This window comes from Pristiophorus japonicus, chromosome 15, assembly GCF_044704955.1.
Source record: "Pristiophorus japonicus isolate sPriJap1 chromosome 15, sPriJap1.hap1, whole genome shotgun sequence".
Taxonomy (NCBI): domain Eukaryota; kingdom Metazoa; phylum Chordata; class Chondrichthyes; family Pristiophoridae; genus Pristiophorus; species Pristiophorus japonicus.
Window position 1 is genome coordinate 2,379,913 of NC_091991.1, and position 14,722 is coordinate 2,394,634.

A 14,722-nucleotide genomic window follows, 5' to 3' on the forward strand; every position below is an offset into this window, starting at 1 on the left:
AAGGTGGATGCAGAGAGGATGTTTCCACTGATGGAGGAGACTAGAACTAGAGGACACGATCTTAGAATAAGGGGCCGCCCATTTAAAACTGTGATGAGGAGAAATTTCTTCTGAGAGTTGTAAGTCTGTGGAATTCGCTGCCTCAGAGAGCTGTGGAAGTTGGGACATTGAATAAATATAAGACAGAAATAGACAGTTTCTTAAACGATAAGGGGATAAGGGGTTATGGGGAGTGGGTGGGGAAGTGGAGCTGAGTCCATGATCAGATCAGCCATGATCTTATTGAATGGCGGAGCAGGCTCGAGGGGCCGTATGGCCTACTCCTGTTCCTATTTCTTATGTTCTTATGCTTTAGCGCCTCAGCAAGGATTCCATCCGCTCCTGTAGCCTTTCTGTTCTTGAGCTGTTTTATGGCTTTTCCTACCTCGTGCAACGTTGGGGTTTCACTGAGGTGGCAGGGGGTCGCATGCTGCGAGATGGAGTCGAGAACACTCGAGTCGCACAGCACTGTGCCCCAGTCATCAAGATCCACGGCACGGCCCTCGACAACGTGGACCATTTCCCATACCTTGGGAGCCTCTTATCAATAAAGGCAGACATTGATGCAGAGATTCAACACCGCCTCCAGTGCGCCAATGCAGCCTTCGGCCGCCTGAGGAAAAGAGTGTTTGAAGACCAGGCCCTCAAATCTACCACCAAGCTCATGGTCTACAGGGCTGTAGTAATACTCGCCCTCCTGTGTGGATCAGAGACATAGACGATGTACAGAAGGCACCTCAAGTCACTGGAGATATATCACCAGCAATGTCTCTGCAAGATCCTACAAATCCCCTGGGAGGACAGGCGCACCAACATCAGTGTCCTCGACCAGGCTAACATCCCCAGTATTGAAGCACTGACCACACACGATCAGCTTCGCTGGGCAGGCCACATAGTTCGCATGCCAGACACGAGACTCCCAAAGCAAGCACTCTACTCGGAACTCCTTCACGGCAAACAAGCCAAAGGTGGGCATCGGAAACGTTACAAGAACACCCTCAAAGCCTCCCTGATAAAGTGCGACATCATCACTGATACCTGGGAATCCCTGGCCAATGACCACCCTAAGTGGAGAGAGTGCATCCGGAAGGGCGTTGAGCACTTCCGAGTCTCAGCACCGAGAGCATGCAGAGATCAAGCGCAGGCAGCGGCAAACCTGTTCCACCCACCCCTTCCCTCAACGACTGTCTGTCCCACCTGTGAGAGTCTGTGGCTCTCATATTGGATTGTTCAGTCACCAAAGAACTCACTTCAGGAGTGGAAGCAAGTCTTCCTCGATTCCGACGGATTGCCTATGATGATGATAATGATGATATGACCTATCTGTATCACAGAACTATTTCAGAATGCAACTCTGTAATATTACCCAAGACTGTGTGGAAATCACCGTGTTTATATTGCAGGCCAGATTCCAAAGCAACAGAACAGAACTGTAAGTGCAAGTGTTTTTAGGCCATGATTTACAACACCGTTTCACACTGCCAAACTGCTGTAACATAAGAAATGGCAGATAATCTGTTTAGGTGTTGATTGAGGGATAAATGTTGGCAGGACACTGCGGATAACTTCCCTACTCTTCTTCAAAATAGTGCCGTGGGTTTTTTTATGTTCACCTGAGAGAGCAGATGGGACCTCGCTTTAACGTCTCATCCAAAAGACAGCACCTCCAACAGTGCAACACTCCCTCAGCACTGCACTGTACTATTGTCAGCCTAGATTTTTGTGCTCAAGTCTCTGGAGTGGGATTTGAACCCACAACTTTCTGACTCAGAGGTGAGAGTGCTTCCCACTGAGCCACAGTTGCAGAGAGATTTAGATAGGTTAAGCGAATGGGCTAAGGTTTGGCAGATGGAATACAATGTCGGAAAATGTGAGGTCATCCACTTTGGAAAAAGAAACAGTAAAAGGGAATATTATTTGAATGGGGAGAAATTACAACATGCTGCGGTGCAGAGGGACCTGGGGGTCCTTGTGCATGAATCCCAAAAAGTTAGTTTGCAGGTGCAGCAGGTAATCAGGAAGGCGAATGAAATGTTGGCCTTCATTGCGAGAGGGATGGAGTACAAAAGCAGGGAGGTCCTGCTGCAACTGTACAGGGTATTGGTGAGGCCGCACCTGGAGTACTGCGTGCAATTTTGGTCACCTTACTTAAGGAAGGATATACTAGCTTTGGAGGGGGTACGGAGACGATTCACTAGGCTGATTCCGGAGATGAGGGGGGTTACCTTATGATGATAGATTGAGTAGACTGGGTCTTTACTCGTTGGAGATCAGAAGGATGAGGGGTGATCTTATAGAAACATTTAAAATAATGAAAGGGATAGACAAGATAGAGGCAGAGAGGTTGTTTCCACTGGTCGGGGAGACTAGAACTAGGGGAACAGCCTCAAAATACGGGGGAGCCAATTAAAAACTGAGTTGAGAAGGAATTTCTTCTCCCAGAGGGTTGTGAATCTGTGGAATTCTCTGCCCAAGGAAGCAGTTGAGGCTGGCTCATTGAATGTATTCAAGTCACAGATAGATAGATTTTTAACCAATAAGGGAATTAAGGGTTACGGGGAGCGGGCGGGTAAGTAGAGCTGAGTCCACGGCCAGATCAGCCATGATCTTATTGAATGGCGGAGCAGGCTCGAGGGGCTAGATGGCCTACTCCTGTTCCTAATTCTTATGTTCTTATGTAATATAACCTCTTTCAGTTGTACATGTTCTTACGATTTCAGACATTTTGGTTGTATGGACGTTAACAGTTCAAGACCAAGGTTTTCTGGGGATGGAGACAAATGCTGCAGCATTGGCCTTACTTCATTACAAATTCATTTGTAATTCTACACAAAACTAGGTGCTGTAGTCTTGATTGGTAAAAGTCTGCAAAATTAGAGCGGTGCAGCCAGTTTTGGTGCAAAGTGATCTGTTTTGCCCAACCACCCACTGGAAAATAAACCTCAAAAATGCATTGAAAGGCTCCCAAAATAAAAAAATATAAAAAGGTAGAAATTTATTGGTAATACTAATAATTGGAAGTTTGATCTTTCATCTGCAGATGTACTCACCTGGGTTAAAACATCCAGTTGCTCTACAATCTGCCCCAACGTGCTGGCAAGTTCTGGTGGGATACCCGTGTGGTCCTCCAGAGGGCAAGTTACAGGTTGACTAATAGCTGGGTCCATTCCATGGGAGCTCACCGGGAATGAAGGAGCAAGGGAACTGCTGACCTGGTCTGTTAGAAGTGAGGCACACTTGGGTTCCACTGCTCTTGACTGCAACCAATTGACAGAAGGGGCGGGAGTGAAGAAAAAAAATACAAGAAAAATGTAATTCCTGCATTCCAATGTGATGTGCATAAAGACATTAGCTTCATTCGTCTTCCTGTATGATGTCCAGCTTCAACCCACATCAAACAGTTCTCACCACTGTGAAGTCTGGTAAAGGAAGATACTGAGCAACAAAGCTTAGTGTACACAGAATTTAGCAGGTCCTGACCAATTTACATCTGCAACACATCTGTTCTCACGATCTGTATCTCGCCCAGTCAACAGAATTAAAAACAGATCTGTTCATGATGTAAAAACTACCTGAAATATAGTAAAAAATTAGGTGCCAAGAATATAATTTATGCTATTTCGAAATAATTTTAATACTGATGCTCAGTCAGCAAAATAAATCCTTTTATTCATCCACCCTTTTAAAAGCGCTGGAGGAATATTAATTTATTTCATACATTCATTCCTCACTAAAAATGGAATACTTTATGGAGTGTACTGATCTCGACAGGAACACGTAAGCTGTTCGAATTTAGCTGAAAGAACAGTCCTTTTAACAACATTCTCATCCATTATTCTCTCCTGTCCTTCGTACAGCTGTAAGGCACACATGGGAGACTAGGTGACATAATGGATCAAACCACAGCCCACCGTTCCCTGATGCTGCACACCGGGACACAAGCAGGCCAGCCACAAGTCAGGCCCCATATTGGTGTTTAGCTGAAAAAGCTTGTGAAATGAATTCTATGTTGCAAAGTGCATGCACTTTATTCCACATTAACAGAAATATTAATATCAATCTTTAACCTCTTGTATGCGGTGTTAAAAAATACAAGATGTGAACTAGTGTCTCACAGAAATGTCCTTGTAAAGATGTTCTTAAATCATGCGAGATTTAAAACAAACTTAAATAATAAGCATTAAGCACCATCCCTGTGGGTCAATTAATATAATGCAGACATGTTCCTTCAAAACTAAGAACGCTACGGCACATAAACTAAGCTAAGCACAGTCATAGCTGGTAGACTTTGTGGGATTACTTCTGAGTCAGAAAAAAAAAGAAAAACAAGACACAAAGCACGCTTGATGTATCAATGCAGGAAGCTATTACCACAGTATTACCAGCCGGATGTCATGCCGGAAATTAAACTGGTAGCTTCTGTAAATATGATATCACAGTGATCTGTCAGTAATTGATTAATATTGTTTCCTGTCAGGCATAAATGATGATTCTCACTGTGTGGTAGTGACACAGTAGCTTGGGTTTCTGAAGCAATAATTAAGCACCATCCATTCTTTACAGTTCAGCACCCAGACAATGAACTCAGATAGCACAGAGTCATGGACATTTTAAACAGGAGAATATTCTTGGGAGAAAGAAGTCACAATTTTAGTATTAAAACCACTTTCAGTTCTAAAGCAGCTGCATTTAAAAGTGACGCTAGTTGATACCATGCCACCAACAGATGCTTGAATTCTTTAAGATTTGGAGAAGGTAAAAAAACACCAAATGAGGTCTGCAGGAAACTACATGGCACGGTTTCCACATTGAGGTATGACTAAATTAAAACAAAGTGCCTCAGTTGTATACAATGTCACTGGATAACATTGGGTTTCCAATTCGGGGCAATTCCAAGGGGTCCCTGACTTACTAGCATAATAGTTCTGTTGCTGTATATCTAGTTGCCCTCCTAAGCATTCCCGACTGTAATCGTTCAACCATCGGTGGCCGTGCCTTCTGTAGCCTCGGCCCCAAGTTCTGGAACCTCCTGCCTAAACCTCTCCGCCTCTTTTTCCTCCTTCAAGATGCTCCTTAAAACATACTTCTTCGACCAAGCTTTTGATCACCTGTGCTAATTTCTACTTATGTGGCTCAGTGTCAATTTTTTTTTAAATTGCAACTCCTGTGAAGCGCCTTGGGATGTGTCTCTACATTAAAGGCGCTATATAAATAGAAGTTGTTGTTGTTCTTCGCTTCTATGAGGAGTCAACCCATTTCTTCAACTTCTTTACATCCAGCAGATCATGCTCTGGGTTGTTTCTGTGACAAAGTCCCGTTTTACCTGGATAGGTTGTTATAGTCTGACTTATAACTCCTTACCAGGAGAACTGGCTGGATGCAATAGGTCTCCACTCCACTGCCATCGGATACAAGTGCTCGCTGGATGTCAACCCAGTATGCAGAGGCCGGAGCTACGGGAGGAGGCACTCAACCCCCATTGGACACGTGCACCCCGCTGGATGTCAGCCTGGTATTGAGACACAAATGCTCTTCTCCGCTTCCGGGAGTGTCCGGCATGTGGCGTCAATCCCATAAACAAATGACTCAGAAGGTGGGAATGCTTTTTTTGCTATTCGTTCATGGGATGTGGGCGTCGCTGGCAAGGCCATCATTTATTGCCCGTCCCTAATTGCCCTCGAGAAGGTGGTGGTCAGCCGCCTTCTTGAACCGCTGTAGTCCTTAAAGAAAGCGACTGACTCAAAACATATCACAGAAAAATGGCAAGATAAATGCACTGCTTTCAGTGAAAAATGAAGGACATCAAAAGTGATCATTCGATTTTTGGATATTAAGAGAATCAGGAATATGGGACTAGTGTGGGAAGGTGGTGGAGGTGAGGTCGAAGATCAGCCATGATCTTATTGAATGGTGGAGCAGGCTCGAGGGATCGAATGGTCTACTCCTGCTCCTATTTCTTATGAGAAATACCCCAACAGGAAATAGTTTAACATAAACTGACACCAAAAATAACTGTACAGGAAGGATAGTGTGCTTGCATGTTCATAAATTGCAGAAATTCTTATCAAGCCAACAGGAGATAAAAATAACAAGGGGAAGTATACTTTATGAGTGGAACATTTGAGAAATGCACGGAAATATTGCAACTGCCCCTAAAAATGTTAAGCATGCAGCTATTCTATAGTTAGCCGCACCAATGGATTATTTAATTTCTCTCAAATTAATTGGGGTTTAACATTTATTTTTCATTAATTCATTACCATTCCTATGTGGTTAGGAAACAGATTGTGAATTCTCACTTCACTCTGGGAAAAAAAAACTTTACTTGATTTGATTTGATTTTCCTCATCATGTATCACTAAATGTGATTAATTTGCTTGTGTGAAAAATAAATACATACAGTAAGTTTGAAGTCTAATGCACTCCACTCATCATCATAGGTAGTCCCTCGCTTGCCGTGTAGGAGTTCCGAGTAGAGCGCTTGCTTTGGGAGTCTTGTGTCGGGCATGCGGACAATGTGGCCAGCCCAACGGAGCTGGTCGAGCTTGGTCAGTGCTTCGATGCTGGGCTGATCGAGAACACTGACGGTGCGTCTATCCTCCCAACCTTCGGTCACCTGAGGAAGAGTGTTTGAAGACCAGGATCTCAAATTTGGCACCAAGTTTATGGTCTACAGGTTTGTAGCCCTCCTATTTGGCTCAGAGATGTAGACACCTCAAAGCGCTGGAGAAGTACCACCAGCGCTGCCTCTGCAAGATCCTGCAAATCCACTGAGAGGACAGACACTATCATTCATATGAATGGCAAAATTATTTTTAGCATCTTAAATCTTGTGCAGATGACAGGCGTCTATTTCAAAACGGCAATCCTGTTACGTTTGTCTGTCAAGTGGGTGAGATTCAACCTGGAATTTGTATATTGTTGCATTGGACAATCTATTTCTGAAATGATATAGCTGCACTTCCATATATTGTTATTAAAAGTCTTCAGAGATGCTTTTGGATCGAACTGTCTGACTTTCATCAGTAAAGGATGGAAGTGGTCACAGCCTAGTACTTTGCTAAGTAATATTTTCAGACTTTGTTGAACCTCTCCTTGCTGACTCTCAGAACCCAAATACAGTCAAATGTATTTTTGAACAACACAAATCAACGCAACCACAAGGATACAGAATTCAATTTTTGAAACCATCATTACCACAATGGATTTTAAAACTGGTACAAATCTATTCTCCCCATAAAAAAAAGAGTTTTATTTCTAAGCAAGGGCTACTAGGTTGTCGTAGATGAATTTGAAACACCAATCTTATTTGATATTTTTCTAACTGTTGCAAACGTGACCCAATTCTGCTGCAGGTCCAATGCTACATTAGTAATTGCTTTTTGTACACCCACTGCACGTATTTTTACAGGAGTTTCATTATGCTATGCGCAGTCACTGCTCCAAATACTTTCAACAAAGTGGTGGCTTCAACATCTGAAGTTTAATTTAATTTAAAGATTCATATTGGATCGTAAAATGTGGCAAATTGTTAAGTGTAATTTGGTACTGTAGTGCAGTGGTGAAATAATAAGCAGCTTTGTGCCAAGGCATATAGAATTTGAAAACGTAACAAAGCAACAATAGACAAAATACAGGCTTTCTAACCAGGTTTAATCTCATCCACTGGACGGACAAATGCAGGACTCCCATTTTGAAATAGATGTCCGACATCATCACAAGATTTAAGATGCAACAAATAATTTTACCATTCATACGAATGCTAGTGTCGTACATTAGACCTCAAAGTTGCTGTTCCATGACAGGTAACATGCCACTGAAAATAATACACCTTTCACCAGGGTATTCATTATTCAGTGACTATTATATTTATTACCTGCAGTATCAAGAACTGTCGCACTAAGGAAGACCCAGGAATGTACTTTTACCGTTACAAATCTAATGGCACTGAAAAGAAATCTGTAGTAGGTTGGCAATTGATGTGCCGGACAACTGTTGGGTGCTAACTTTAGACGCCTCTGCAAAACTCTTTAACACCACTTCTCATGGAAATGGCATTTAAATTAGTAAATCATCTTTTATGTCAGCAGGAAGCTCATTACAGCCTGGCAGGCCAAGTGACAAAAACACTATCCTGTCAGCACCACATAGATATCATTTCCTGTGTGGAAATTCTGCAGCCACATACTTTGGGGTGCATTTCTCCCTGAAGGAAGTTACTTTTAAACAGGAAGAGAGGAAGGAACAGTTGCAAGAGACTATGTGGCTGATGGCTTGTTGAGCATTTTTTGAATGCCTCCATATCAGCTATGTGAAACAGCGACACTGACTGTGTATCTGTACATGGAACAAGTTACTATTATGGATACTAACGAGGGCTATTTGTGAATTCACAGAGGCGAGGTCAGGGGTGACTAGTAACACAGGAAGTGAAGGATGAGAAGTCATTCCGGAAAAATGATCTGTCTTTGATTTTTCACACAGTAAAAAAAAACCCACCGAGCTTCAGTACTGGACCGATAGACATTTCAACTAGGTATTTTAAACATTGATTAGAGAGATCATTGCATAAAGATGCGTAAAAAGCAAAAAACTGCAAATGCTGGAAATCTGAAACAAATGCTGGAAATGATGATGAAGTCAGTCAGTAACTATGGGGAGAACAGGCAAGTTAAGGTTTCAGGTCTAGACCCTACATCACAACTGGAAAAAGTTACAGTGGAACGGTATTTAGAAAGGAACAGAACAACGGGAAGAGAGGGGGAAAACACATACATACACACAAGGGAATAGAATGACCTGCAAAGTGTTTTAAACAGATGATGAATAAAAGCCATATTAACATGAAACAATAACAAATTGTATTTATATAGCACCTTTAACGTAGTAAAACGTCCCAAGGCGCTTCACAGGAGTGTTATAACTCAAGAAATTTGACACCGAGCCACATAAAGAGAAATTAGGGCAGCTGACCAAAAGCTTGATCAAAGAGGTAGGTTTTAAGGAACATTTTGAAGGATGAAAGAGAAATAGAGAGTCAAAGAGGTTTAGGCCGGGAATTCTAGAGCTTGGGGCCTAGGCAACAGAAGGCACGGCCAACGATGGTGGAGCGATTATAATCAGGGATGCTCAAGAGGGCAGAATTAGAGGAGCGCAGACATCTCGGGGGGCTGTGGGGCCGCAGGAAATTACAGAGATAGGGAGGGGTGAGGCCATGGAGGGATTTGAAAACAAGGATCAGAATTTTGAAATCCAGGCATTGCTTAACCGGGAGCCAATGTAGGTCAGCGAGCATTATAAGAGGCAGAGAGAAAAATTAGACATTTAGGAGAGAGAATGTGTGAATAGCTGATGCAGTGGGGTGGGGGTGTGTGAGGTGAGACAAGTGGAAATGGGAATCGGGAAAAATGGCAAAGCAGAACAGGATCCCAGATCCGGAGAAGAAACAAGCAGGTCTACATCAAGGGTGCTGAGCACCCACCCAACTGTGCTCCCACCTCCAAATGCCAAAACTCCTGGAAAACATTGATACACCATCAACACTGCAAGCATCTCCCGCTGAAGAAAAAGTGGAAGCTACAGTTAAGGTCTGAAGTTATTAAAGTCAAATATTAATACCAAAGTACCTAAATGAAAGATAAGCCGCTGTTCTTTGAGCTTGCGTCAAGCTTCATTTGAACAGTGTACATTGGCACATTGGAACTCTAAAGATAGAAGGTCAGAGTGGGAGAGGGCAAGAGAACTGAAGTGTCAAGGTGACGGGGTGTTTGGCAAAGCAGTCATCTGATCTGCCTTTGGTCTCCCCAAAGTAGAGGATACTGCACCGTGAGCAGCAGGTACAGTACATCAGGTAGGAAAAGGTGCACATAGATCACTGTCGGCACGGAACAAGTGGTTGGGACTCCAGAGGTGGTGAATGTGCGTGCACTTGCATGCACAGATGCCAGGTTAAGGAAAACAAGTGATCGAGGTGGTGGAAGTGAGAGCAGGGAATTATGTAGTGCATAAAGTGGAGGGAGGGAGAAGATTATTTGGAGGTGGTGGAAATGGCAGATGATCTAATGAGGATGAAGCCAGGTGCGGTGGAAGGTGAGGACAAGGTGAATCCGATCACTGTTTGAGGGGGGGGAAAAGGTGAGTGCAGAAGCACAGGAAACGTGGCATACTCGGTTGAGGGTCCGGTCTGCCATGACATCACCTTGAAGGATGAAAGAGAAATAGCGAGGCAGACAAGTTTAGGCAGGGAATTCTAGAGCTTCGGGCCCAGGCAACAGAAGGCACGGCCACCAATGGTGGAGCGATTATAATCAGGGATGCTCAAGAGGGCAGAATTAGAGGAGCGCAGAGATCGCGGGGGGGTTGTGGGGCTGGAGGAGATTACAGAGATAGGGAGGGGTGAGGCCATGGAGGGATTTGGAAACCCTCCAGTGCGCCAGTGCAGCCTTCGGCCGCCTGAGGAAAAGAGTGTTCGAAGACCAGGCCCTCAAATCTATCACCAAGCTCATGGTCGACAGGGCTGTAGTAATACCCGCCCTCCTGTATGGCTGAGAGACATAGACCATGTACAGTAAACACCTCAAGTCGCTGGAGAAATAAGAACATAAGAATTAGGAACAGGAGTAGGCCATCTAGCCCCTCGAGCCTGCTCCGCCATTCAAAAAGATCATGGCTGATCTGGCCGTGGACTCAGCTCCACTTACCCGCCCGCTCCCCATAACCCTTAATTCCCTTATTGGTTAAAAATCTATCTATCTGTGATTTGAATACATTCAATGAGCTAGCCTCAACTGTTCCTTGGGCAGAGAATTCCACAGATTCACAACCCTCTGGGAGAAGAAATTCCTTCTCAACTCAGTTTTAAATTGGCTCCCCCGTATTTTGAGGCTGTGCCCCCTAGTTCTAGTCTCCCCGACCAGTGGAAACAACCTCTCTGCCTCTATCTTGTCTATCCCGTTCATTATTTTAAATGTTTCTATAAGATCACCCATCATCCTTCTGAACTCCAACGAGTAAAGACCCAGTCTACTCAATCTATCATCATAAGGTAACCCCCTCATCTCCGGAATCAGCCTAGTGAATCGTCTCTGTACCCCCTCTAACGCTAGTATATCCTTCCTTAAGTAATGTGACCAAAACTGCACGCAGTACTCCAGGTGCGGCCTCACCAATACCCTGTACAGTTGCAGCAGGACCTCCCTGCTTTTGTACTCCATCCCTCTCGCAATGAAGGCCAACATTCCATTAGCCTTCCTGATTACCTGCTGCACCTGCAAACTAACTTTTTGGGATTCATGCACAAGGACCCCCAGGTCCCTCTGCACCGCAGCATGTTGTAATTTCTCCCCATTCAAATAATATTCACTTTTACTGTTTTTTTTTCCCAAGGTGGATGACCTCACATTTTCTGACATTGTATTCCACCTGCCAAACCTCAGCCCATTCGCTTAACCTATCTAAATCTCTTTGCAGCCTCTCTGTGTCCTCTACACAACCCGCTTTCCCACTAATCTTTGTGTCATCTGCAAATTTTGTTACACTACACTCTGTCCCCTCTTCCAGGTCATCTATGTATATTGTAAATAGTTGTGGTCCCAGCACCGATCCCTGTGGCACACCACTAACCATCGATTTCCAACCCGAAAAGGACCCATTTATCCCAACTCTCTGCTTTCTGCTAGCCAGCCAATTCTCGATCCATGCTAATACATTTCCTCTGACTCCGCGTACCTTTATCTTCTGCAGTAACCTTTTGTGTGGCACCTTATCGAATGCCTTTTGGAAATCTAAATACACCACATCCATCGGTACACCTCTATCCACCATGCTCGTTATATCCTCAAAGAATTCCAGTAAATTAGTTAAACATGAGTATATCTATGAAGTACATTTTCTAATTTACACATTTTCAAAATAAGTTTCCGATGTCTGATAGTTAAAAAGAAAGAAAAGACTTGCATTTATGTAGCACCTTTCACGACCACCGGATGTCTCAACAGCGCTTTACAGCCAATGAAGTATGTTTGGAGTGTAGTTACTGTTGTAATGTAGGAAATGCGGCAGCCGACTTGCGAACAGCAAGCTCCCACAATGTGATAATGACCAGATAATCTGTTTTTGTTCTGTTGATTGAGGGATAAATATTGGCCAGGACACCAGGATAACTCCCCTGCTCTTCTTCAAAATAGTGCTATTGGATCTTTTACACCCACCTGAGAGCAGACGATTTATTGTCACATCCAAAAGATGGTACCTCCGACAGTGCAGCACTCCCTCAGCACTGCACTGGGAGTGCCAGCCTAGATTTTTGTGCCTCAAGTCCCTGGAGTGAGACTTGACCTCACAACCTTCTGACTCAGAGGCGAGAGTGATACCCACTGAGCCATGACTGACATGGAAATTTAAATGCACAACTCATTCTCCCTGTTGCAAATAAGAACTGGGAGCAGGAGTCGGCCATTCAGCCCCTTGAGCCTGCTCCGCCATTCAATGAGATCATGGCTGATCTTTTATCTCAACACCACTTTCCTGCACTATTCCCAAATCTCTTGATTTCCTTAATATTCAAAAATCTATCGATCTCCATCTTGAATATACTCAAAGACTGAGCCTCCACAGCCCTCTGGGGCAGAGAATTCCAAAGATTCACCACCCTCTGAGTGAAGAGGTTTCTCCTCATCTCAGTCCTAAATGGCCGACCCCTTATCCTGAGACTGTGACCCCTGGTTCTAGACTCCCCAGCCCGGGGGAAACATCCTCCCTGCATCTACTCTGTCAAGCCCTGTAAGAATTTTGTATGTTTCAATGAGATCATCTCTCATTCTTCTAAACTCGAGAATATAGGCCCAGTCTACTCAATCAAAATGTTAATTGTTCATCAATCCCAGCAGTATTAATATTGCAGTTAATGTTTTAAAGTAATATAATTTTATAACTATCAGAATTTTCCTAAATAAATTACAATTTCTACTACAGTATACGCATTGACTCTAATGAAAGAATACTCCAGGGAAGGGTCACAAAAGAAACTGTATGCGTGGGCAGTTTCGACACAGACTTGCAGTAACATTTTATTTCAGCAATATGCTATCCTCCCAGTGGACTGTTCTTTGATACTTTTCAGTGCAAGTTTCAGCTCTAGGCTCTCCCATATTCTCATGCATCATTTTGGAAGACCATGATACTCAAGAAATGACAGGGGCCATCTGATATGTGGGGAAAATTGTTGGAATATTAAAAGCTACAATAGGCAAGTTATATCATACAGTATCATTCTGCGAGAGAAGGCTCACCAATCTGATTTTTGTGAGCCTTTCCTGGATTATTCCTTCAAGTGTTCACTTGCGATATGTAAATTTAATATGGTTACTCAGCTTCAGGAATAGTAGTCAGCATGGCGGACTGATGCCATGCAGTGGTCTCCTAACCAAAAGGGGAGAGCTGGGGAGAGGTAGGGAAATGGAAATCATAAGGATACTCAGGACTTTTTGGGCAGGATAGTGATATCTTTACTGAACTATAGAAGGACATCCATCTCACTATTAGGGCAATGCCACAAGGGCAGGGAGAAAGGTTAAAAGACATTTTTAGAATAAAGTTAAAATACTAAGTTTTTTTGGTAATTACATTCATTCTATAAATTAATGTGTAATATTTCTAAAACCAGTTAAAGTACATGGTTACAATGAATGCCATACCATTAGCTTCTCCTCTGGAACCTGGGGGACACAGGCAAAGATGAGAAATCACCAGTTGAACCAATGGTGGTAATCTATCTACTTGCATTAACATGCTCCGTGTAGCATGGTCAGGCGAGGCTTTTCAAGGGGCAAGCCCTGACTGGATATTAACGATTGAGGCAAGACAAAGTTTGCAGATAACCAACTGTCTCCTCTTTGGTTCCCAATGAATGCCCCTTTTCCGTGTCCCTATCTTTGCTGGATTTCAGCTGAGGGGGTAGAGCTTACCGATCTCCCTGGCTTAAATTAAACCATTCAAAAGATTGCCACACATGTCCTTCCATCTCCCAACCCCAAGGTATATAAGATCACTGCAGGAATAAACTTATGGTCACAAACGTCACGTCCACTTACAGGCTCACCATTTAACTTTCCATTGAAGCCGACTGCAGGAATGCCTTATTTATAGCACATTCTTTAACAGAGATCCAGACTGCACAGCCCCTTTATCGAGGTACGTGGCTAGAACAGTATTTTTTGTTTATATTAGGAATGACAAACCGTAGAGCTGAATATAGAAGAATTTCAGGGGTAACCACACTGTTCATTATTCCAATTGTTCATATGGTAGGCTGCCTTTTAATGTGGTCAAGTGGTTTGGGTTCACTTGCCACCCAATTATGCAGCCCTGTTTGAAAGGGAGGCATCAGCCATGCGAGCCAGAATGAGGGCAGTTTATTGTAATACCACACATACCATTATCGTTTCCGGGTGCCTTGCTATACAACTCCTCATTAATTCTCCATCCTTGTTTCTACAGGGCAGTGTTCTTCAATGCACTATAGATCAGAACTGGCATCTCAAAAGGTCTGCTGACAACGACGGAGATCCCCATGTCATGTGGGTTCCAAAGGGGGCAGGGGGCGTGCTTATCTCAAATTATCTGGATCAGTACATCAAACCCTCAGCAAAGGTGCTTGGGACTGATTGATGACTGCCAGTGTTAA

General features: G+C 43.6%; 1 protein-coding gene across 9 annotated transcripts in view; it reads right to left on the reverse strand.

The window, feature by feature from the left end:
• Positions 1–14,722, reverse strand: part of LOC139280562 (POC1 centriolar protein homolog B-like) — a 121,221-nt gene that overhangs the window by 13,625 nt on the left and 92,874 nt on the right. For 5 of the 9 annotated variants that reach the window (XM_070900058.1, XM_070900062.1, XM_070900061.1 and 2 more), the window contains exons 11-12: positions 6,440–6,655; positions 3,090–3,296 (exon numbers count right to left, since the gene is read on the reverse strand). The exons of 3 other annotated variants lie outside the window; for them this stretch is intronic. In XM_070900058.1, coding sequence (XP_070756159.1) covers positions 3,090–3,296; positions 6,440–6,655 — 423 coding nt within the window. The remainder of the gene's footprint in view (positions 1–3,089; positions 3,297–6,439; positions 6,656–14,722) is intronic. One more of the 9 variants, XM_070900063.1, reaches the window with a different exon arrangement.